The 23972-nt window shown below is 36.7% G+C and overlaps 1 protein-coding gene across 1 annotated transcript; it reads left to right on the top strand.

Annotated features, from left to right (window-relative positions):
- Positions 1-3899: 3899 nt before the first annotated feature.
- Positions 3900-23879, top strand: LOC114724696 (MAP3K epsilon protein kinase 1). The gene is made up of 17 exons (XM_028911107.1): positions 3900-4027; positions 4512-4583; positions 6888-6991; positions 9704-9791; positions 9872-10264; positions 11737-12075; positions 12168-12212; positions 13497-13676; positions 13780-13863; positions 15142-15233; positions 15315-15398; positions 17338-18155; positions 20664-21052; positions 21142-21276; positions 21765-22171; positions 22779-22893; positions 23525-23879. Exons 1-17 carry the CDS (start codon positions 3905-3907, stop codon positions 23699-23701), a joined length of 3645 nt encoding a protein of 1214 aa, XP_028766940.1. The 5' UTR covers positions 3900-3904; the 3' UTR covers positions 23702-23879.
- Positions 23880-23972: the final 93 nt, after the last annotated feature.

Raw genomic sequence — 23972 nt, 5'->3', positions numbered from 1 at the left:
CACTTCCCATGTTTCATTCTTTTTCTGCCCTCATTTCTTCCATCACGGTCTTTTTCCACTCAGGATGGTCAAGTGCTTCATACACATTGTTAGGGATTCTGATGTTATCAGGTTCAGTAACAAAAGCACGATAATCATGAGAAAGAGTTGCATATGATACATACTTTTGGATAGGATGCCTGGTGCAAGAACAACTCTTCTTTCTTAAGGCAATGGGTAGATTGTCTTCATTTACTGCCTCTGTGGGTTTAGGATCTTTCATCTGGTCAGATTCTGGCAAGGCTTTGGGCCTGTTGAGCTCTATAGTCTCTTTATCCCGTTGTGACTAAACCTTGTGATATTCATTGTTGGTTTTCTCTCCCTCTGCCTCTGGCACTTCTGCAACGGTGGAGGGAGTAGGTTCAATTTGTGGGACAGACTCAACAGATGGAGCAGACTCAAGAAGTGGTGGTGGTATGGGTTCAGGTATGGGTTCCATAGGCTGAAATTCACTCAAACTCTCCTCTTGAATTGAAGACGTAGGAAAATAAGGATCATGTTCGGAGAAAGTGACATCGCGACTAACATATAGACGCTTGGAAACAGGATCATAACACTTATATCCCTTTTGACGAGAGGAACACCCCAAGAAAATGCACTTAACATCACGAGGATCAAATTTGGATGGAGTTTGATGAAGATGAACAAAGACAGAACAACCAAAGACACGAAGCGGAAGGTGATGATCAAGATGAGCAACAAGATGAGTTTCCCGGAGTTTGTCCGAGGGGGAGACAAGAGAGAGAACACGACTATGCATGTGATTGATAAAGTGAGTAGTGGTAAGGAGTGCGTTGCCCCAAAAATGTTTAGGCATATTACAAGTATAAAGAAGTGCTCTAGTGACCTCAAGTAGATGCCTATTCTTACACTCAACCACCCCATTTTGTTGTGGACTAGGAGGATTGAATGATGCCATTGGTTTTTAGAAAAGTGGCTAATTGGTGATTAAAATATTTGATGCCATTATCAGTGAATAAAACTTGAATGGTGGTGCTGAACTGATTTTTGACAAGGTTGAAAAATTCGATAAAGACAACGGGAACAACGGATCTTTCTTTAAGTAAGTAGATCCGAGACATGCATGTATGATCATCAATAAACATGACAAACCACTTGGCATGAGAACGATTTGAAACACGAGACGAACCCTAAACATCGCTATGAATTATAGAAAAATTATAGAAAATGGACGAGTGGTTTTGTAATGTGATGGTGGAAAAGATGTACGGTGGTGTTTGGCAAGCTCACAAGAATCACAATGCAGAACAGAATTTTTATTAATGGTAAATTGAGGAAACAAACTTTACAAATAAGAAAAACTAGGATGACCCATCCTTTTATGCCATAATAAAATATTATTATTGTCAGAGGCAGAGACAAAACCACTTATTCGAGCACACAAGGCACTCGTGGAGACGTCAAGATAATAGAGTCCATCATGTTCCCTAGCTGTGCCAATCATCCTCCCCGATGAGAGATCTTGAAAAATACAGAAGGTAGGAAAAAAATAAGAGCCACAATTTGTGTGTTTAGTCAACTTGCTAATAGAGAGAAGATTGCAAGCTAGGTGTGGGACATGTAAAACTGAGTCAAGGCGAAGAGAATCAGAAATATTAACCATTCCTTTCCCAGCAATAGTAGAACCAGTGCTAGTAGTGGTGGTGATTTTCTCATTGCCAGCATGGGGGAAGTAAGTAATAAACATACGAGCATCAGATGTCATATGATCAGTGGCACCTGTGTTAACAATCCATTTGTTGGATGGCAACACGGTATGGAGAGCAAATGGAGTATTACCTGTTGTGGCTATGGAGGCAGAGGCAGTAGGTGGTTGTTGCTGCGTTTGAAGACCTTTTAGTGCAGTGAGCAATTGATGCAGCTGTCAGAGGAGATGAGTAAGAGTCTTGAGACACGTAATAGCCATGGGGCTTACCCTTACGGGGTTTCAAATCAGCTGGTTTATTGTGGATTTCCCAACAACAGTCACGGGTGTGACCTGGCTTTTCGTAGTGATCCAAGAGACCTTAGTCTTATTAGATGATGAAGAAGTGGCACCCTTACTGACAAGAGCAGAGGACTCAGAAACAAAATGAGACGGAGTAGATAACATAACCTGACGACGGAGGCTTCCCGTCTGACCTCCAAGAACGCCCCACGAGTGGTTGGGAGTGTTGATTGACTCAGTATACGACTTCGTATCTAATCGAACTCAAGGTTGAGACTAGCAAGAAATTGGAAGACTTGTTCTTTCTCAACATTCTATCGATAACGGGTAGCATCAACAGAAGAGGACCACTCCTCTTGGGTAATCAAATCCAGTTCCTGCCACAGAGCAACGAGGTCCAACCAATGTTTAGTAAAAGAACGAGTACTTGTTTTAACTGCCAAATATGAGTTTTAATCTCATAGAGTTGAGACAAGTCTTCGCCGTTGGAATAAGAATCACGCACGACATCCTAGATGGCTTTAGCTGATGGAAGGTACATGAAGTTGCGCTTAAGTTGCAGAGACATAGCGTTGATCAGCCACGACGAAACCAATGCATTCTCGGTTAGTCACTGTTGCATAGCTGGAGATGCTGGGTTGCTGGGCTCCTTCGACTCGCCGGTAAGAAGTCCCATTTTTCCACGACCGCCAACGGCCAAACGCATGGCTTGGGCCCACTCCTGGTAGTTAGAGCCAATCAACTTCTCCGGGACGTGATGATAGGAGATCCATCGTGACTAGAGGTCGACCTGAGGGGACCTCCAGTCTGGGTTGAATTCATTGGGGAGCCACCAAGAGAGGAGTCTATTGCGACCAAGTCTCCCTTGGGGTTTGACCCCACTCGAGCTTCCTCCGATGTGGAGGACGATGAGGATGATTTGGCCGAACAGGATGACGGATGAGAGTCCACTGGCTCTGATACCATATAGAACTCGTAAACCTTGAATAATTCTCATATGTATTGATTTGTGTACTGTACAGGTGATATATAGGATTGAGGTAAATCATGAAGATTACATGAGAGATTAGGGAGAGATATATTAAGAATAATTCAAAATAAAAAACTGATCCCCCTTAACCCTTCTAGTATTTCGGTGATATTGAAATATTTCCTTATTGACCACAATTCTGTTCCTGAATTGCTTGTTTTGTATGCCTTGTTATTTTGATGCCTTTTAAATTATCTTTAGTGGTGTGCCAGCATTTTAAGGGTTTATCCTACACATTTATGCATTTGTTTCTTATATGCTTAACTGATCATTTTGTTCTTATACACACACGCACACGCACATGCTGCCAATGTTTTTTATTCCATCTGGTGTTATTCAAAACTTGGTTTGGGCTTGAGGAGGACCGTTAGACTGGGAATTCTTCTTTTCTGGATCCTTTTCCTCATTGTTACCGATTATCTGCTTTGCATAATGCATCTGTTTCTTACCTTTTAACCTGTCAAAGTAATGGATTAGCTTGAAATTTTCACTTCTCTAAAAACATAAATGAAATTCACTGGTTTGGTTGACCGGCTGTTTTCCTTTTCCTGTTGTCTTCTTTTGATTGAGGACTATCTCTTATTCTTTTTTTTTTGTATTATTCCCTCTTAATAGACAAAACTGGTTGTTTTTAATTGATTTTTGGGCATTGATTCAATGGATAATTACTTATCTTGACTCGTGTACTTTGTACTATCAATCTGCAATGTATATGCGCGTTGCTTTTTACACACTGTGTTTGGTCAACTGTGTTATCTATTTCAGTTTTTATCATTATTTAAAGTTGTTAATCGGTTGCTCATAGGAGCAACTCATGTTTGTGAAGCATATGGCTTGAATATGATAGCTCAATTGATGGATCTTATTTACTTTTTCAGGTTATAGAAATGTCTGGGGTTTGTGCTGCTTCTGACATTTGGAGTGTTGGCTGTACTGTTATTGAACTTCTTACATGCGTTCCTCCGTATTATGATCTACAGCCTATGCCAGCTCTCTTTCGTATTGTTCAGGTGTGCCTCCACTAACCTTGATTTCTCACGTTGATTTGATCAATAAAGTTTGACGCTTGATTGTCTAATTTGTGAACTTGATCATTTGCGGTTTTCTTGCTTTATTTATTTTTCTGAGCAAAAGTTTCCTTGTATTGTTGAAATACTCAATTTTTTAATGAAGAAATGATTGATTGATGAGATGAGATAGAAGGACTCAATGGAGGTCAAGTAATCCTCCCAAGCAATGCTAAAGTAATGAAGAAAATTGAATAAACATTAGGGGGTGTTTGGTAAAACCAAAACCATGGTTTCAGAATCACTTTTCCGCAAAATGAGGTAACCTCCTCCACATATTTACTTCGTAATCCGTAAAAGCACTTCTGAAACTATGGTTTGGTTTCTATCCAAACACCCAAAAAAAAAAATCAATAATGAATTCATGGTTCCAAATATTTTCTGTGAGGAAATCGAACTTGCTCTTACCCTTCCGCTGTTCCTCCAGGATGAGCATCCTCCAATTCCTAATAGCCTTTCTCCTGATATTACCGATTTTCTGCGTCAATGCTTTAAGAAGGTAAGTGTTTTTTATCTTAGTGGTTCGTTGGTGATTCTTAATGTGTGCGCTGTGTAATCAAGGGATTGTTGCTGGTTGCATATTACTTTTCCTGTTTTTTTGGGTCTTTGGTTTCCATATCCCATTGCCTACTCCAAAACCTTGTAGTATTTAGCTGCTATTGTTTGTTTTAGGAATTTCTTGAATATACCTTTAGCATAAAATGGGAAAATTGAGAAATTATTCAACTGTTAAAATTTGTGAATGGAGAACTAACTATACAATATGCCTGTTTCCTATTGGAAATAGGAATTGTTAGTCAAGCTACTTAGGTAGGTATAATTTGGGACACACACCCCCTCTTTTAAATCATACGTACTTGGAGTGATATAAAAAATTTCTATTGAGTGTCTATCAATAAAAATGAAGAAAACGGGTACAAAAATGCTTCCATTTCCTGCTTTTGCTTTTTCTTTAATTGCTAAATTACATTTTAATACTCTGTTTGTTCTGTTTCTGTTCAGGTATTTTGTGCTTGGAAAGTATGCATTATAGTACTTTGTGATTTAGAGCGTCAACATCTTAGCACATTATGGTTTCAACATCAGAATTAGAGGCCTTTTCTCAATGCAGTGCGATCCCTTTTGATAAAACATAGAGGGCCATCATCGTTTTTAAATCTTACCACCTTTTATTGCCTCAATTTCAGCACTGAAATGGCTTTGGTTTCACACTTTATTTTGCATCAAAGGCTTCAAGCTATCGCTACACATATTTGATTTCATTGAATCAAACTTTACAAAGCTTTTGGAAACTAGGGATGTCCAGAAAAATTTTTGTGTTATGTTTCCTGAAGATAATTTTGGCCATATTGGGCACCTTGCCGGTTACCTTACTTGCATGTGTCATGTTGTTTGAAAGGTATGTAACAAATGGAGTTTTGCATAGCTTATGCTGGCCTTGCATGAGGCCATTTTCCGGGGTGCATATGTTTGTTTCCTATTTACCAGTTGCATCCACAAACAATTGTATAAAAGCTAAAAAAAATAAAAAATTACATCAGAAAGATAAATGTATGTAGCAAATGAAAGTATAGTTGATTTCCGGTAGTTATTGTAAATTTTATTTCATTGTATTCATTTATTTATCAATATATCAATATATAAGATGGTTATAAGAACTGAACCGGACTGGCCGGTCCAGCTAAAAAATGGGCGGGAAAAAAGGAAATAGGATGATAAAATCAGTCAAGAAAAAGCAAAACTTGGGGTTACTAAATCATTTTATTTTAAAAATAAACAGTCAAAACCTATCAACAGACAGCCTCTCAGCCTACGTTATGTTTTATAAACAACAGTTTGCGCTTCTCTAAATGAATGTGGGACATAAGCTTACCCAAAAGTCTAGCCCTTTCGCACAGTTGTCTTAATGACTTCTATGGATTTCATTGGTTAAATCCAACAACAAGAACCTTCAAACTCTATTTGCAGCTTCATGCCCTCCTTGTAAATCAGTAGAAACAACATCCATGAGAAGTCGTATTTAAAGTTGAGCCTGAATGTGAAGCCGTGAATTTCCATGGACAGAGAAATTGGAAGTTGAGATATAGTACAGAGAAGTGCAATTGAACGTTGGAGTTGGGCTATGGGCGAGAGTTGGCAGGATGAAGGTTTAAGAAGAAATGGTAGCCGGTAGGAGGTGTGCTGAACTAGAGGTTGACATGCATGGAATTGTAGGTTCCTTCGCTTTGTAGTGAGTTGCAGGTGGAATTGGAAAGCATAGGCTTTGATAGAAGAGAACTTGAAGCTGTTTTATAAATTTATGAAAACCCATTACATTGAAGAGTTGTTGTGGTGGAAGATATATCGCATGGGAGATCATAATGATATAACATATCTCTACTGGCTTAAAACTCCAGCTCAATTAAAAATTAGAGGTTAAGCTTAAGGGAATTGGATTTATTTGAAATTCAATTTAAGATGAGATGTTTTCTTCTCTTTTTTAGATAATATATTTAGTATATTAATATGAATTTCCATCGGTATTACTATGCATATATATAATTAAAAATATTTAATCTAATTATGATCAGTTTGACCACCATTTGACTATAGTTCAATTAGTGAATTTTTGAATTGTTGCCTACTGGTTCAATGATAAATTCGACATTCATAACACTGATATGTAAAATTTACAGGAAGCCACTCTACTCCTAAGTTATGAATAATGCAACTTATTTCTTAGACTCCATTCAAAGCCAGGGGGGCTTACATCTGGTTGGTAACTAAATCTCGAATTCACATAAGGCTCTGTTGCTTATCTCAGGATGCTAGACAAAGGCCTGATGCTAAGGCTCTGTTATCGCACCCATGGATACAAAATTGTAGGCGGGCGCTGCAGTCATCTCTTCGACACAGTGGAACGTTAAGGTAGATAGTTTGAGACCTTATCATGCTGTTACTCTGGGATTTCTTTTGGTGCAAGCTACATAATCTTTCTCCAATGTTTTGATCCGTAAAATCACTTTGCTAGTTTTATCTGTGTTTTGAAAGTAACTTACGGCTGACATTTTTGTTGTATCGGAATTTGAAGTCTGTCTGGAGCAATGCCTATGCATGGATTCTTGTGTAGACTTCCATGGTTTAAGGCGTCTGACTTTCAGCTTAATGAATCAGTTTTAACAAATTGATTATTTTCTCGCTGGATAAGCTTTTTCTATTTTCCTGTTTTAATTTTCATTTTTCATTGCTGAAAATGGTACCTTTCTTAGTTGTGTATTTCTACTTGGAGATTTGGAGTACACAGTAGCCTGCAGGTTGAGATCTGTGTCAATTTTATTTTTTTTGGAATTAGAAGGGCAAAATCTTCCATTTGCAATAGGTTAGGCTTGATGCCTTTGGCAAATTTGGAACAATCGTACCTACAATTTAGAGGGAGACCAAGAAGGACACTTAAAGAAGTCATTAACCAAGATCTTTTTTATTAATGACTTACCAGAGGAATTGATTTCTTATAGAACATAATGGTGTTGTGCGATCCATATAACTTACTCTACTTTGCGGGATAAGACTTCTTGTTGTTGTTGGTAGCCATGATTTCAGGCTAATTGATTCCTTCGTAGTTTATCCAAAGGTTTTACTTGCGTGTGCCATTTAGTTTTATACCAGCTCATTACGTGGCATTTTTTTACTGTGATTTTGAAGGAAAACATAAGTGGATGCAGTTAATGCTTTGATACACCTAAGTAGTCAATGCAAAAGGGAAAAGCGATCACAACAAGAAGCCAAAAGGGATAAGCATGATTATATCTATTGAGAAAACAATTAGAAAGGCTTTGCTATGGCCTAAACATCTCTAATGATTGGGAGTCTTCTTGCAAATTATATAATTAATGCCAATAACAATATGTAATATAAATTTTATTGGGAGCTATATCAATCATCAATCACAAACATCGTTGCTCATCTTTGACTTCATGTATGAGGGGCCACTGTAGTTGTCTAAATAATACCAGCTAGTAGCAATTATATGTAACAAAATGGAAGCCAACACATGTTTGTGATGACTTTTCTTAGAATATTCTGGGCATGCTTCTTATCATCAGATTTTCATTGAAGCTGCGAAGTTGAATCCCAATCCTCGGTTGGTTCCGTGCGAAAGTTCTCTAAGGCAGAAAAAATGAGTTTATGGTGCGAAGAAAAGGTATGGAGCATTGTGGTGGCAGGGTGGACTTCGAACTTAGATGTTCAGAAATTGAAGGATAATCTTTAGAAGCCCTTTGCAATCAAACCTTGGTTGAAATCAGAGTCATCAGAAAAGAATCTGTACTGTTGCATGCACAGAGAATAGCTTAATTGTGAATCAACGTCAATAACTAAGTGATAAGTGCAAAAGATTGAATAGTATTTCAAGAAAAGTCACATTGAACTGTTGAAGAAGTATAAAGAAGTACGATATACCTGGTTTCAAGACCAAACCAAATTCAATCTGGAATGCAAATATGCAATAATTCTTAGATCAAATTTCACTATATGTAGGAAACTGGTGGAGACCAACAAGCGGGATCTGCAGTCCCATATAAAGAATGTGGGTTGCTTTATGAAGTAGTTAATCCCCCCCCCCCCCCCCCAAAAAAAAAAAATCTTAATTTCTGGGGAGGTTCCTCACCCCACTAAGCTACCCTTCTATTGGTATCGAAGCTGGTGGTTGTTGACTCTAGGAAAGGCTACTTGTAAAAGTTTTTGATCTTGAGGAACTCAAGTGAAGTGGCAGAAAGTGCAACTGTATGTTGCTCTCTGAGGACGTTCACTTTTGATGGAGACCAAGCTAGTTTAAGATTCCTAGTCTAACACTGAGTAGTGTGTGTTTTCTATAGGATGCTTTGGTGGTTGATTCTTTGCCTTATTGGCTAGCTTTTATTTTTTATTTATTTGTTTTTGGGGGGTTTGTGGTTCCCATCCCAGTTGGAGGCCGTCCAAAAGCAATTATGGTACCCCTATGGATCTAGCATAATAGTTATGAAGAAGAAAACTGGCATTTACAATATGTAACGACAGGTTACCCCAGAAGTTTGAGCTGCAAGTCAGACTCAAAATTTCATTCATTGTATTGATGTTCTTTTTCTGTTCATCATTTTTTGACCAAATTTTGCTGTTCATCATTGCCTCTTCACTTTTCATAGAGTATATAATGCTCTTTTTTATACTACTTTCTTTTTTCCCCCCTTTCAATGCAATGCTGATTTTAAATGCGAAGATTCTTGAATGTTCCTTTCTATTGCGTTGGATCATTTTATTCTGATTTTGAGCCTAGCCGTAGTATTCTTGCTTTGTAATGATCACGTTACATCAATGGTTAGCTACTAATAAATTTTTGAAACTTTCTTGATCTTCATTCTTATAGATGAATGCGGGTACGGTGGATCGTGTTCTATTTGTTTCAGCTCTGTTGAAATATGTAATATTTCTGAATAGAACTTTTTCTAGAACCAGGAGTTTTCTTAGTTTACGTGTTAATGTCAGTGCATATGACTATGCACTTGTTTGTCTTTGAATAATAACAAAATGTTTTTCACTTCCAGTTCATATAATTGTTGTAGTTTTGTGAGTTGTGCAAAAAAGTTAGTAAGTTACCTCATGCAGAAATATAGAGGAAGATGATTCCACAGATGTAGCAGCTTCTGGTGATGATCAGAAGAGTGCTGGTGAAGGCTCATCTGTGGAGAAAGTGGTTAGTGTCTTTACTTCAGTGATTGAAGCAGTCTGGTTATATTTGCCTATGTTACTGGTTTCAATTTTGTTGTTTTTTAGAACCCACTGAAAGAGCTGTCAATTGAGGTTGTTGGTGGCAGCAAACGTCATGAGGACTTAGGTTCAGATTCTGATTTTCTGAATGAGAAAATAGAGAAGCAGGATGATGTGTTTTCAGATCAAGTTCTCACTTTAGCTATTCATGAGAAGCTGTCTCTACAAACTGGATCTAGTAAGCCCTGTTCTAATGGAGAAGTTGCTATCACAGAGATGAGTACAGATCATGACATTCCCAATACAAAAGACCATAATGAAGTCATGATGCATGGAGAAGTTGGATCTCCAGAATCACGAGGGATTGATAGAAAGCCTGGGGGAAAGGGTAGTTCTGTCACCAGTGGCAGTATATCATTCTGTTTTGGACCAAGAAGTCAGGACAATGGTTCCCTAAAGGTAAAGAGGGTTAACTGAAGTAGCTACTTGATTTTAAATGTTGCCAGGAGTCAGCTATAAAGCTTAATCATCTCTGGTACTTTAAGAATTAATTGAATATCATTTCTAATTCTCTAGTATTATGTTGCCTTGTTTACTGCTGTTATTTCTTCATGTTTGCCCTTTTAAAGATGTGTATGCTATGTGCTCATCAAGTCAGAGAAGAAATTTGTAATTGTTCTGTATTAAAATGTCGCTAATGAGCTTATACCAGAGATGGCAGCAGCCTCAGTGATGGCAACGGTTCAATTCTTACCCTGTCTCTTTTCCAGCCTCCTACTGTCAGTCTGATGCCTCCTTTGTAACAAAAAAAAAAAAAAATGTTGCATTGCCATTTGTTTTTTTCCCCCTTTCGTTCAAATGTTTTTCGTTTTGATTCAATAATAGGGTGCTCTGAGTTAGAAAATCTGCAAGTTCTTCTGACGCACCTTTTATTTTTCACTTTGAGGTGAAGTTTGCATTCCTCAGGGTCAGTGTTGTCAGAAGCAGCTGATGCAGCTGCATTTGAGGTGGTGTGGGTTGCATGAATCATGAAAATCTAGGAGATCAAATTGGATTCTCACTTTCATTTTTCTGGTTAACTGATACTCGAATATGTGCAAATGTCTAGCAAGAAGGGAAGTAAACGCTAGTACCATATAATTGCATAATACAAGGGATTCAAAAAGAAAGAAAGGAACAGATATGATTCCTATATTACTAGATCAAGAAGCATGTTGGGTGGCAAAAGCAGAACTTTGGTTATTTCCTGATGTGATTCCTTTGGCTCTTGAATTATCACTTTTTTTTTTATTTTTATTTAAAATCTCCTCTCTCCAAACAGTGTCAAATGGTTTATTGATATCTGGAGTCTGGACAAGTTTTGGTCTACAACCCTCACTTCATCAAGGTTCTTGCTGAAGCCTAAGAGAAAGTGGAAAGCTCTCCCTTTTTCTATTAATTTTTTATACATAAAATCTTCTCCCTGAGCAACCAAATTCATTTCATAGAATTGGTCTTGCTGAAATTCGGTGAGTCTTTTATAATTGCCAGTGACCAATAGTGTCCCTTGCTTTGTGCTTTTCGATTGCTGAACAAATCTTAAAACCGGTGTTCTCCCATGTCTATGTGCAGTTCTTTTACTGCATTTCATATTTCTTTGGCACTTTTGGGGGGTAGATAGGTGCTAAAAAGAAGTGGTTCCATGGAATTGACAAACCAAGCCTCAGCCATTGTAGTCTATTTATGGTAAAAGACGTGTTGGTCGGTATGAATTATTATAGCCATAACTTTGTCGGTCTATCATAGTCCCTAGATTGGAGCTCAAGTCCACTGAAGAGCTTACAAGATTCAATATGCCTTGATTATTTGCTATAATTCTGCAAGAAAATGTATTTTGTTTTTGGTTTTCTGTGAATGATAGAGTCTTGGACTTGTCTGATTTCTGTTTGAAGGCTATGAAGATGCTTCCCTCTTTGGAAGGGAATGAGCTGAGCAGATTTAGCGATCCTCCTGGAGATGCCTCTTTGGATGATTTATTTCATCCATTAGATAAACACCCTAGAGACTCTGCAGCTGAGGCTTCCACATCTACATCCACATCACACAGGACAAATGATAATGCATCTATGAATAATGGTGGGAAAAGTGATTTGGCGAAAGAGTTGAGGGAAACTATTGCTAGGAAGCCGTGGGAGAAGGAGAATGAAAATGGGAAGAATACTAGTGGTGGGAATCTTTTAGCCTTAATGATGGGAGTCATAAAAGATGATGTAATTGATATAGATGGTCTGGTATGATATTCAGTTTAGACTATCAAGTTCTTTCTTTATAATTCATTTTTTCATTCCTTTGACCCTTGCACTTGCTATATTCTTTCAATCAGGTTTTTGATGAAAAATTGCCTGGAGAAAACCTTTTCCCTTTTCAGGTACTGAGCAATGTTATATTTTGAGCTATCTTTTTGTGATAATATGATGTCGATATTTCTTCTTACAATGGTATACCTTTTCAGCATGAAATACTCTGTTATGCCTAGTCTGTGGCTGCCAGTATGTTCTCTTCGGTTAAATTTTGGTTTTGGATGTTCTTGAATGTTTTGACAAGATTTATTTTCCTGCTAGTAATGTTAGAGATATTAGTAATATTATTTTCGGACCTTCTTTCTCACAAGATTTTGAGATGAATGTTCCTTAACATGATACTAAATCCTTTATGATGGACCAGCAGAAGATGTCCTACTTGTCCAAAAATTATGTTAAACTTCCACACAATGTGTGGCAGACTTGTGCTTCATCCGTGCTTCATGCCCATTGGGTTTTCACTTGAGGAGGTGTACTTGTTGTTGGTAAACATAAATTGTTGAAATGAGGATATGTAGGAAAAATCTTTGCTTCAAAATTGGTGACATGGCACTTGTTCATGACCGTAGTGGTTTACTCAAGCACCGTGAGAGTAGTTAAAAAGAAAAAAGAAAAGATAGGAAGTAATTGAAACTGATACATGAGAAAGTAGGAAAAGCACTTACGTCAAGCCTCCTTATTGCATGTTATTCCCTTTGCTCAACTAACCAACTACGTATCACTCAACTTGTTAACTGCTTATGTTAGAACTACTCCCTCATATAATTTGTAAAGATCACATTGTTGATTTTCGTTTAAGATAAACTGACTTTATCTTGGGCAGAGTCTTAACAAATTTATCCAACTGATTGTTTTGAACTTTTTTGTGATAATCTCTTATCACTATTGGAGGTCTTGAACTTAAACATATTGGACCAGCTGTCATGTTTGGCGATGCTAATCTTTCTTCCTTATCTGTCATGCTTTGTGTATGTTTGGTAAATGAATACAAAGCAGAGGATAATATGCAATATCATAAGGACAACGATCATCAGCAAATTTTAATGATGGGAGAACTCCTTGAGTTCATCATCTTTAACCTTTGAGTGGCATCTTATCCAACAATATTCGTAAACTTTACCTATAGGGTCCCCAATTGTGTTTAACAAAGTGTCTCATGCTTTTAGTCTTCAGTATTTAAGTTTTTTTTTTCAAGGTAATTATCTGTCTATTTCTGTTCATTTGAGCCTACAATCTTTAACAATTGTCCTTTAACGGGTGCTTCAATATTGGCAAAATTTGAAATGGTTCCCCAGTGCTTCATAGTTTTTGACTCAGAATTTGATGTATTTACTGTAATAATTCTTTTGTAGGCTGTTGAGTTCAGCAAATTAGTTGGGTCATTGCGACCAGAGGAATCTGAAGATGTGATTGTCACTGCATGTCAGAAGCTTATCACTATCTTTCACCAACGTCCAGAGCAGAAGATTGGTTTTGTTACCCAGCATGGTTTACTTCCACTTACGGACTTGCTAGAAGTTCCTAAAACTCGTGTAAGTTTCTCATGTTACCTCATATGACTATTATTACTGTATGTATGACACTTGCGTACTTGGTGGGCGCTGCACAGACGTCTTACATGCTACATTATTGCAGGTCATATGTTCTGTACTCCAGCTTATAAATCAAATCATTAAGGATAATACTGATTTTCAAGAAAATGCTTGTCTTGTTGGATTGGTAAGTGCCGCACATGTTCTTTCATCCACCTTTCTCTGTGTTTCTGTTTTATGCTCTTGCTTATTAGGCTAAAATCTTTATTAGGGTTTGTTGAATTTAATGCCTCCCCACCCCCCTTCCTCCTAGTAATGTGTTAAAATCTCGAAGAATCCTATAATTCTTCATGCTATAACTGTAGTTTGATGGATGGAAAATTGCCATTTAAGTGCTGCCCAGCAATGTGCCTGTTGGCGACCATTGAATCAAGGGAATAATTTAAACTGTAAAGCCTTAGTTTTTGTCACTAAAATGCTGATACAGAGGTAAGATGCAGTGACGCATGGATAGAAATGATAGACGGAGAGATGTGATGATGGGTCAATGATTTAATTCAATTTATCAAATGATTTCCTCCGTTCTGTTTAAATGTGTTTCACATGTCGTCTCTTATATTAGGGGCTTTTTTTTTTTTTGGGGTTACCTGATTCTTCATGGTATCATGGCCCACTCTAGCTTGACTTGCGCCTACAAAAAATAAAACCTCTCAGATTGGAGAGTGCAAGGAGTGGTATTTCTAATCATTCAAAGCCACCATATACTAGAACATGTACCTCTTTAATGAGCTTGAACATTTCCGACTGGTTGAATCCTGAGTTTTGCTGCCATCCTGGGGGCATTTTGGAAGTTATCTTGGCTGGGACCTGGGGCAAGATTATCTTGCCCGTTTATCATTCCCAGGGCTGTTTTGGAAGTCATCTAGGCTGAGGGGGTGTTTGTTTGGCTGTTTAGCCTAGGAGGAGCATTCTGATTTTTCATCACCATAGGCATAGTTAGTTACTCATCATGCGTGTTTGTCCCTGATATTATGGGGAAGCTCTAAATAGCTGTGACTTTGTAGCTGTGATCTATTGAAGCTAGCTGCAATACATATATGGAGGATTAAACAATCGGCTAGTGAGTTTTAACCCTCAAGAGATAAGCAAACAAGCTTTTGAACTTACCTAACCTGACTGGAAATACACAGCTGAAAATGGATTAGATATTATTCTGTTTTTGTAATAAAGCAACATAAAATGTAAGTTACTCTTCCTTCAATAAGCGTTGCTGAATGCTAACAAAATGCATGCCCAACAGAATGTACTAATAAGCATGCATATTTTCCAACACTGAGTTAACAAAAATTCTGAAATAGATTTTCCTTTATATCTAGTCTTTCTTGACGCCTCTGTATCCTTCATCACTGCTATCTCCAAATATCTGAATGGCTTATCTAAGTTTAATTGCAAAACTCCATGGTAGATTCCCATGGTGATGAGCTTTGCAGTACCTGACCGTCCACGAGAAATTCGCATGGAAGCAGCCTTTTTTTTGCAGCAGCTTTGCCAGTCAAGGTCTGAATTTATTATGACAATCTTGGTTTCTTAATATCTTGAAAATGATGTGCTATATTGATTGTTGACACTTTGGTGCAGCTCATTGACATTACAAATGTTTATTGCTTGTCGTGGAATCCCAGTTTTGGTAGGATTTCTGGAGGCTGATTATGCCAAGTACAGGTTTGATTTTGTTCTTTATCTAAGGAAATAATTTTTATATTACTTTTTAGCGGTTTGCATTGCAATAATCAAATCTGATACATATTAGGAAGGGATTGCAAATGGCATAGTTAAGATGAGTCTCTATTTTGCTTTCAAAATACGAGGGTATTTTGTTAAATTTGATGATTATGATATGAAGGCTTTTGTGATTTATATCTTTTGATGTTAGAAAATAGAGACTTAGTCTGCTGATCTGAATATTTCCGTGTACTTGAATTTTGTTATTGTGTGTTCCCTTTGGAACAGCCTCTTTGATATTTTTGGTGAAAGTTAGCTATGTCCTAGTACTTTGTAGAAGTTTCTTCACCTACTAATCGGTGAATCAGACCCTTGTCTGATTCAGAGAATCAAACAGTTTAGACAATTATTGTTTTTTCCCCTATTTAGTCTCACCAAAGTGTGAGGTATTTTAAACAGGTATTGCATCTGTTAATTAAGCCAAATTATTTGAACTGGTTTCCATATATATGTGCGCGTGCAGATGCTGTGATCCATTGGTACAAAGGCTTTGAGATGAATGTTAGCTGGCTTAGTAGTGCATAGAGGAGAACAGCTTACTTTTGGTCCTGATCCATGTGTGAATTTTTCAAAATACGAAAAATTCACATTTCTTCACCCAAAACAATTTTGTCACCTTGTCCTATGCTGACCCCCCCCCCCAAAAAAAAAAAAAAGGCAGAAGTTCTCTGCAATATCGTCAACCTTTCTTTTTAAAAATTTATTCCTCTGCAATGTAACTTTTGTCTCTTGCTACTATCATATCTTGTATTATTCTAGAATGTTTAATTTTTTACTGAGTTAATTGGTTTAATTTGTGAACAAGTGGCTCAGTGATCCAAACCCTTCACTAGTTTTATGTATGGACAAGTTCCAAAGACCATGGTTCCATTAATATAAAATAGATATATTTAGTAAGTCTTAAAATATGTGATAAAATGCCTATAATATTAAAATAGAACATATTTTAAAAAATACTTATTAGTAAATTTATTTATATAATATTGAAGTCTAACATATTTATATAATCTTGAACTACATTGGGGAACCACTGCAATTTTAGTAAGAGGCAATTTAGAAATTATTTGGAGGTAAAAACTGAAGATAGACCATACCACAGGTATTAGAGTTCGTGCATCTAGTATCTATACTACAAAATGATGGTGAACTTGATGGACATGATATGTATAGGATACAAACTAGGTGATTGAAGCGGAGGAAGTCATTTGAGGTTATTTGAGATCGTATCATGCCTACTAAACTTGAAGGAAAATTTTTGAACTGATATGAGACCAACTGTATTATATAGTAGAGAATATTAGCTGTCGAAGGGACAATAAGAGCAAAAAACTGGGGTAAGATGCTCTTTAGCTCTATGAAAAAAAGTATAGGGAGACCAAGAAAGACATTAAGCAAGTTATTGATAAAGATTTATTAGTAAATGATATGTCTAACAAGCTGGTTGTTGATAGAGCACAATGGTGTCAAGTGATTTATGTATATAATGAGACAAGACTTGTTAAATTTAACAAATTAAAGAAGACAACAACAAAATGAATTTAGTATGAGAAATCAATCTTATCCTCGTGGGTTTTTCAGTCAAATGAATTTACTTCTTGTGGATATTTTGGTTTCTTGGAAATTCCGTGTATATTGTTTACTTTTGTGAGATAAGATTACAAACTACATGTTTGATTTTCATTGTCAACTTTCCAAGAATTATTTTGCAAACTCCTCTTTTGCAGCATGGTAGTACTTTCTATAGATGGCCATGTCTCATGTCTTCAGTGATGTCTGACTGCAAAACCTTTAGCATTATATGATAACTTATAACTTTCAACTATTCTTTTGGTAACACGCACATCAATGTCTGAATAAACTTACTTCACACCTATCTTAGGGAAATGGTGCACCTGGCTATTGATGGCATGTGGCAAGTCTTCAAGCTCCAGCGATCAACCCCTAGAAATGACTTCTGTCGAATAGCTGCAAAGAATGGAATACTCCTGAGGCTTATAAATACCCTTTATAGCTTAAATGAGGCAACACGACTAGCTTCTATATCTGTTGGGGTTGGATTTCCGGTTGATGGTTTGGCTCAACGTCCCCGTTCTGGTCCCTTGGATTTGGCACATCCTATTAGCATTCAGAATGATGCGTTGCTCTCTTCAGCAGATCAGTTGGATCTCCCTAAAGTGAGGCATGGGATACCTGATCATCACTTGGAACCTTTACATGCCTCAACCTCACATCCTCAAAGATCTGATGGTAATTTCTCTGTAGACGTTGATAGGCTTCAACCTAGCAATGCAGTGGCTGAATTTACATCAGAAAAAAGTACAAATGTAGCATCCAGGGAATCTTCAAAGGAGAGGGACAATGTGGATCGATGGAAAACTGATTCTTCTCGAGCAGATGTTGAACTTAGACAGCAGCGTATTAGTAATTCTGCTAGCAGGGCATCAACTGATAGGGCTTCGAAATTGACAGAACCTACATCAAATGCGTTATCAATGGCAGGTGCTATGCAGCAAGAGCAAGTTAGACCGCTTCTTAGCTTGTTAGAGAAAGAGCCTCCATCTAGACAAATATCTGGTCAGCTTGAATATGTACGGCAGGTGTCAGGATTAGAAAGGCATGAAAGTGTACTGCCTTTACTACATGCCTCTGAGAAGAAGACAAATGGTGAGCTGGACTTTTTGATGGCAGAATTTGCGGGTAATGAAGATCAATTTATGTACCATATTCTATGCTTCTATTTATGAAATATTGATAACAAAAGAAACTATAAAAAAGTGGGCAAAGAGTTGTTAAAATATAATTTCTCCAATATTAATAGAACAATCACTTGTTGCAAACCTGATAGATTAAGTGCCATAAGGTGTCTCCGTTGTTAGATGCAAGGACAGAAGTTTCTAATGAAGATTTTTTGGTATTTTTCTTTTTCAAGCAAAAGACCCGAAAAATTGCGTACTACCAAAAATTGTTACCATTCCTTTTCCTTAGAAACCTAAAAAAAATTATTAAAATCTTCCTTCAATCTTGCTGGAAACACCCATTTGTCATAATGAAGTACATTTTGTCTCATAATAAGAACTTGCTGAAATCTAAACATTATTGCTTGATCACTTTTACTTCTGAATATTATACTTGGATGAATAGAGCAATTATTTATTAGGACTTGTGTAGCTTAAATGTTTATCCATCGGAGCAAATTATGATATCTTAACTTCATCAAGATTTAACTTAGCCTAATTGCAATTATTCACCTATTAGGCTTCTACTTAACCTTGAGACTTTAAAGAAAAATTGTTATTGAATTATCTCTTAATCAGCTAAAACATTTGTTTGTAACAACACTATTTGATAACACGTCAAGCTTTTATGTAATTTCATAACCTGTACAAAAGATCGGGCAGTTTAGCTCTATTGGTACACATAATAACTTGGTGTTTATGCTGCCCTAAGCCTTATAGTTAAATCTCAAAATTACACACACTTGACATACGCGCATTTATATATACACATTACAGTTTCAGAACGGTTGATTCCAATATATAGATATATACACACGTGCACTCAAATTATATGCATCATGTTAGTTAATCTTTACATTGCTTTCTCCTTGAAGCTTCACCTGAACATTTATTAGAAATAGGTTGAGATAAAATATTAGTAGCAAGTATCACAATCCATTATGTATATGCATGCAAATATCCAAATGCATGCAAATTGATAAATGACGTTCTGTTTTAATAGATAGATTTGACAAATCAAACTACAATGTCATACTTGCAATTGGTATTACGAAGTTGATGGCCAACAATTATGGGGGAGGCCAATATCAACTCGATTCTTTCTAGTGATCATTGCACAAGGCAATTTGATCATTCAATTTCATCATATCTGAATTCAATATCCAAAAGAAACAATAATCAACGGGAAAGCGATTGGTTAAAATGCAACTGTTTGAAGAATGAAAATACTTGCCACCTTTGTCATTTGTTACCAGTTTGTGAAGGAATGTGCCCAAAATGACGGTAAAGCGCATTTCTCCTCAATTCTACCAATGATATTGGTTCAATCCTTAAAGAATGCCAATCAAATTTCACCTCAAGGTTTTACCTCAAATATGTGATTCGTGCATAAGAGAGAATAAGGTGATGCTATCTTTGCTTCGGATTTGCTATATGGAAGATAAAATGGAGTAAATGGGTACATAATTTGGTCAGGGAAGATCGTGAAATGGGAAAGGTGAAGCCTTAAGTCGTGGGTTTAAGTCTGAGTGGTAAAATGATGCAATTTTCCTCCTAATTCATTCAATTTAATTCACATTCCCAATATTTTTTATTAATTACTAATCTATCCCTGTTTTCCTAATGAAGTTAAACACTAACTAAACTTGTGTGTGTGTGTGTGTACATATAACCATTCAGTTATTGTCTAGACTCATGCATATAAATAAAGTTAAACACCAACTAATATGTAAATATATATAATAATTTCAAGTTAAATATTGGTTTTATACTGTGATAATCATTATAATTCTTTTTTTTTTTTTTTCAGAACATGGGGTTTAATTTAGTTATAAGTACCCGTTTTTTTAATGTTCTAGCATTTCCAAAATATAATCCTCCTAAACCTAACAATTTGATTGCTAATTCTATTCTGCTCATACTCGGGGATAAAATCTTGGGGATATGACATAAATTTTCTTCTTGGCCATTTTAAGACTTGTTGAAGCCAGTTCTAGCTTGCATTGTGACTGTAAAAGTTTATAATCACATATGTTTAAGCCAGTTCTTCAGAGTTATCCAATTGCATATCTACGTTATACTGACTATGTCCTTATTTTTTGGTAGGGATTGTTGTTATGAAGAATAATGCTTGGTACATTATTCATCTAAATCTAAATTCAAATGCATTTATAGGCTAAGGAGTAGAAGTCTGGAAATTGTTAATAAATTAATCTCATTTAGCATAATCCAAGATTGTGACGTGCAGTACCTTTTTATTGTGAAAATACAAATTTTCTAAATAGAATACCAAAAATTGTTAATAAAAAAGAAAGAGACATTTTTGCCCCTGTATTGTGTTAAAGTTAATAGCTATATGTGCCACATAAGTAGGTAAGTACTACTCTGCTTTGTGCGCATAGTCTTCCTTTTCTGTGATTTGACCGTTATCATATATATCGAAACGATTGTCACTTTTATGGTAATGCAGATGTTTCCCAACGTGGAAGAGAAAATGGAAATCTTGACGCTGGTGCTAGAGTGTCTTACAAAGCTGCTTCAAAGAAACCAGGGGCTCTGGGGTCTAATGAAGGGGCTGCTTCCACATCTGGGATTGTATCTCAGACAGCTTCAGGTGTGCTGTCTGGTTCAGGCGTCTTAAATGCTAGACCTGGCAGTGCAACTTCATCGGGGCTCCTTTCCCACATGGTTTCATCATTGAATGCTGATGTTGCCAGGGAGTACCTAGAAAAGGTGGCAGATCTTCTTCTTGAGTTTGCTCAAGCTGACACGACAGTGAAGTCTTATATGTGTAGCCAAAGCTTGCTCAGCCGTCTTTTCCAGATGTTCAATAGGGTGGAGCCTCAAATTCTGTTAAAGGTGGGATGCAAAAATTTTCCTTTTCTGTTGTCCCTTGTTTGCTACATTCATAACTTTCTGACAATTTTAGGTCACTTCTATGTTTCTAGATACTGAAGTGTATTAATCATCTTTCAACTGATCCTAACTGCTTAGAGAATCTCCAACGTGCTGAAGCAATAAAATACTTGATACCAAATCTGCAACTCAAAGAAGGGCCTCTAATATCACAAATACATCATGAGGTCAGTCTTGCTGTCTAGTTTACTATCGTTATTGTCTGTGTATTAGAAGGTAAATACATTTTTCTATCTGATATATGAATTACCAGTCACTAACATATATGACTGACAGGCAGCCCATCAACTGTATTCATGTATGTTATTTCCTCTATTCTTTTAAGTCTTGATAAATCACGTTTGAGGGAAAATGCCCATCTGCATTTGAAGAGAGAAGTCTAGCATGTCTTGTATTCAGACTTGGTTATTTAGTGTCATATTTGTTTGTCCTTTTCTTTTTTCCCCTTTTGTTGCCTTCTCTCTTGGGGGGCTTCTTATCCGCCTTTCATGTAATTCTGATTTTCTCTGATAGAGTCTTTCTTATGTAAAAAGAGAAGAAAACTGTAGTCGTGTGCTCTCCTCTTTATCATAAATATCTGGCCTACAAGGCACGTCACTAATAACTCTTTGGACAGAGAGTTGACTATATTTTTACTTTTGTTTTCCCCCTGAAGGTCTTGAATGCACTGTTCAGTTTATGCAAAATAAACAAGAGGAGACAAGAACAAGCTGCTGAAAATGGGATTATTCCCCATTTGATGCAATTCATCACCTCAAATTCTCCCTTGAAACAATATGCATTGCCTCTATTGTGTGACATGGCCCATGCATCTCGAAATTCAAGGGAGCAGTTAAGGGCCCATGGTGGTTTGGATGTCTATTTGAACCTTCTTGAGGATGGGACTTGGTCAGTTACGGCATTAGATTCTATTGCTGTTTGCTTGGCTCATGATAATGACAATAGGAAGGTTGAACAAGCATTACTAAAAAAGGATGCGGTGCAGAGGCTGGTCAAGTTCTTCCAGACTTGTCCAGAGCAGCATTTTGTGAAAATACTGGAGCCATTCTTGAAAATCATCACGTATGTACAGGATTTTATATCCTTTTTATATCCTTTGTTTAATCTTCCCATAAATTATGGACCTGATTTTGTTGTCCTGAAAACTTTTGCCTTCTCAAATGTTAATCATACATGGATAGTTTATGACTCTCAGTCACCCGAAAAAGAGAGAAAAAATTGTTGCATCAAGGTCCTTGCCTCTATTGAAGTTGGATGAGTGCGGGGAAGATGAACTAGTATTAGTTATTTAACAGACAACAGCCCAAAAAAAAAAAAAAAAGCAGACAAGAAGAATGAAGAAGCTAGGTTTTTGTTAAGGTGGGGTTTTGGAATATACCAGGTATCTGATTCAAGATATTAGAACAACAATGATAAAGGGAAGGGAAACAATCTCACTTAAGCTTTAAATTGAGGGTCTCATACTAAGACATTAATCTTTGTGGAACTTAATGTTGGAAATGCATTTAGATAGGCTAATGGAGCAAAGCTTTACAGCTTAACTAATTTTGCCCATTTCGTTTGTTTATTTCATATAATGAATGAAATATTTGGTTCTTGCTGACTTCAAATCAATTATAACTTCATGATATACAATTTTCATTCTATACATGTCATCAAATTATTGCAGAAAATCTGTACGGATCAATACCACATTAGCTGTTAATGGATTAACGCCCTTACTGATTGCAAGGCTTGATCATCGAGATGCTATAGCTCGTCTTAATTTACTCAAGCTGATAAAGGTACACATTATCCTAATGTTTTACCTGGAATGGATATATATGATTCTTGTCATGCATACTGAAGTTTGTACTAGATGCAGGCTTACTAGTAGATAATGGAACAGGATCTTGCGTTTGAAATTATCAAAATTCCACATAGATGTAGCTTCACAATCACGTAATTCAGTTTTCGTCTAGCTTTTTCTTGCTGGCAACCAAACTTGGTGTTTGTGTCGAGTACCAATTTAGTTGACGAACTTTTGCGGGACAATTACCAAGCCGCATTGTTTACAAGTCATGAACATTGCGTCTTGCCATGTGGGACTCCGAGCACAGTAAACAGCAGTCTATTCTCGAAAGAGAATGTCTCAATGTTTTAACATTTTTTTAACCAAATCTTAATGTTTGGACACGAGCGAAGTTACAGTTATATGTCCCCCCCCCCCCCAAAAAAAAATCCGTTTCTAGATGTGCATTTCATAGGATCTATTTACTGGGTCCGCCAATTTGAATGTTTTGTCTGGAATCAACACATTGGGATTGTAATACCCGATAATTGTATGCTTACATGTCATTTTATTGTGTCAGTGCGTTGCGGTGTGTGTTTGAAATGTTTTACCTAGGAGGGTCTCTAATTATATTGCTGTGGCAGGCTGTTTATGAGCATCACCCTCAGCCCAAGAAGCTGATCGTAGAGAATGACTTGCCTCTGAAGCTACAAAACTTAATAGAGGAAAGAAGAGACGGGCAAAGCTCGGGAGGCCAAGTGTTGGTCAAACAGATGGCTACTTCCTTACTTAAAGCTCTACACATAAACACGGTTTTGTAAATTTGTATTGTTGAAATATTCTCCCCTTCATGTATATATTTTGTCAGGGGAACAGGGTGAGTAAGGATTCTCTCCCTCCCATTTCTTCTCCGCTCTCATCTTGACTATTTGATCAAATTTGGATGCTTCAGTTTAATATTTTATAAAATTATTTTCAAAATATTAAATGATAAAAAAACAAAATTCTTCTATGGATTAAATTTAACAGCTTAAATTTATATATTTATCTCTTATCATTTAATTTTGTAATAATAATTTTATACAATATTAA

This window comes from Neltuma alba, unplaced genomic scaffold (genome assembly GCF_004799145.2).
Source record: "Neltuma alba isolate B1F8T4 unplaced genomic scaffold, ASM479914v2 tig00012196_pilon, whole genome shotgun sequence".
In the NCBI taxonomy this organism is placed as follows: domain Eukaryota; kingdom Viridiplantae; phylum Streptophyta; class Magnoliopsida; order Fabales; family Fabaceae; genus Neltuma; species Neltuma alba.
The sequence above is the reverse complement of the archived record's forward strand: the minus strand, read 5'-3'. Positions and strand labels throughout refer to the sequence as shown.

Coding starts and splice junctions, on each gene's coding strand:
- LOC114724696 (XM_028911107.1), top strand. CDS start 3,905: ATGTCTGGGGTTTGTGCTGCTTCTGACATTTGGAGTGTTGGCTGTACT. Junction 15,399..17,337: donor GCTGATTATGCCAAGTACAG/GTTTGATTTTGT, acceptor CACCTATCTTAG/GGAAATGGTGCACCTGGCTA. Junction 21,053..21,141: donor AGCCTCAAATTCTGTTAAAG/GTGGGATGCAAA, acceptor CTATGTTTCTAG/ATACTGAAGTGTATTAATCA.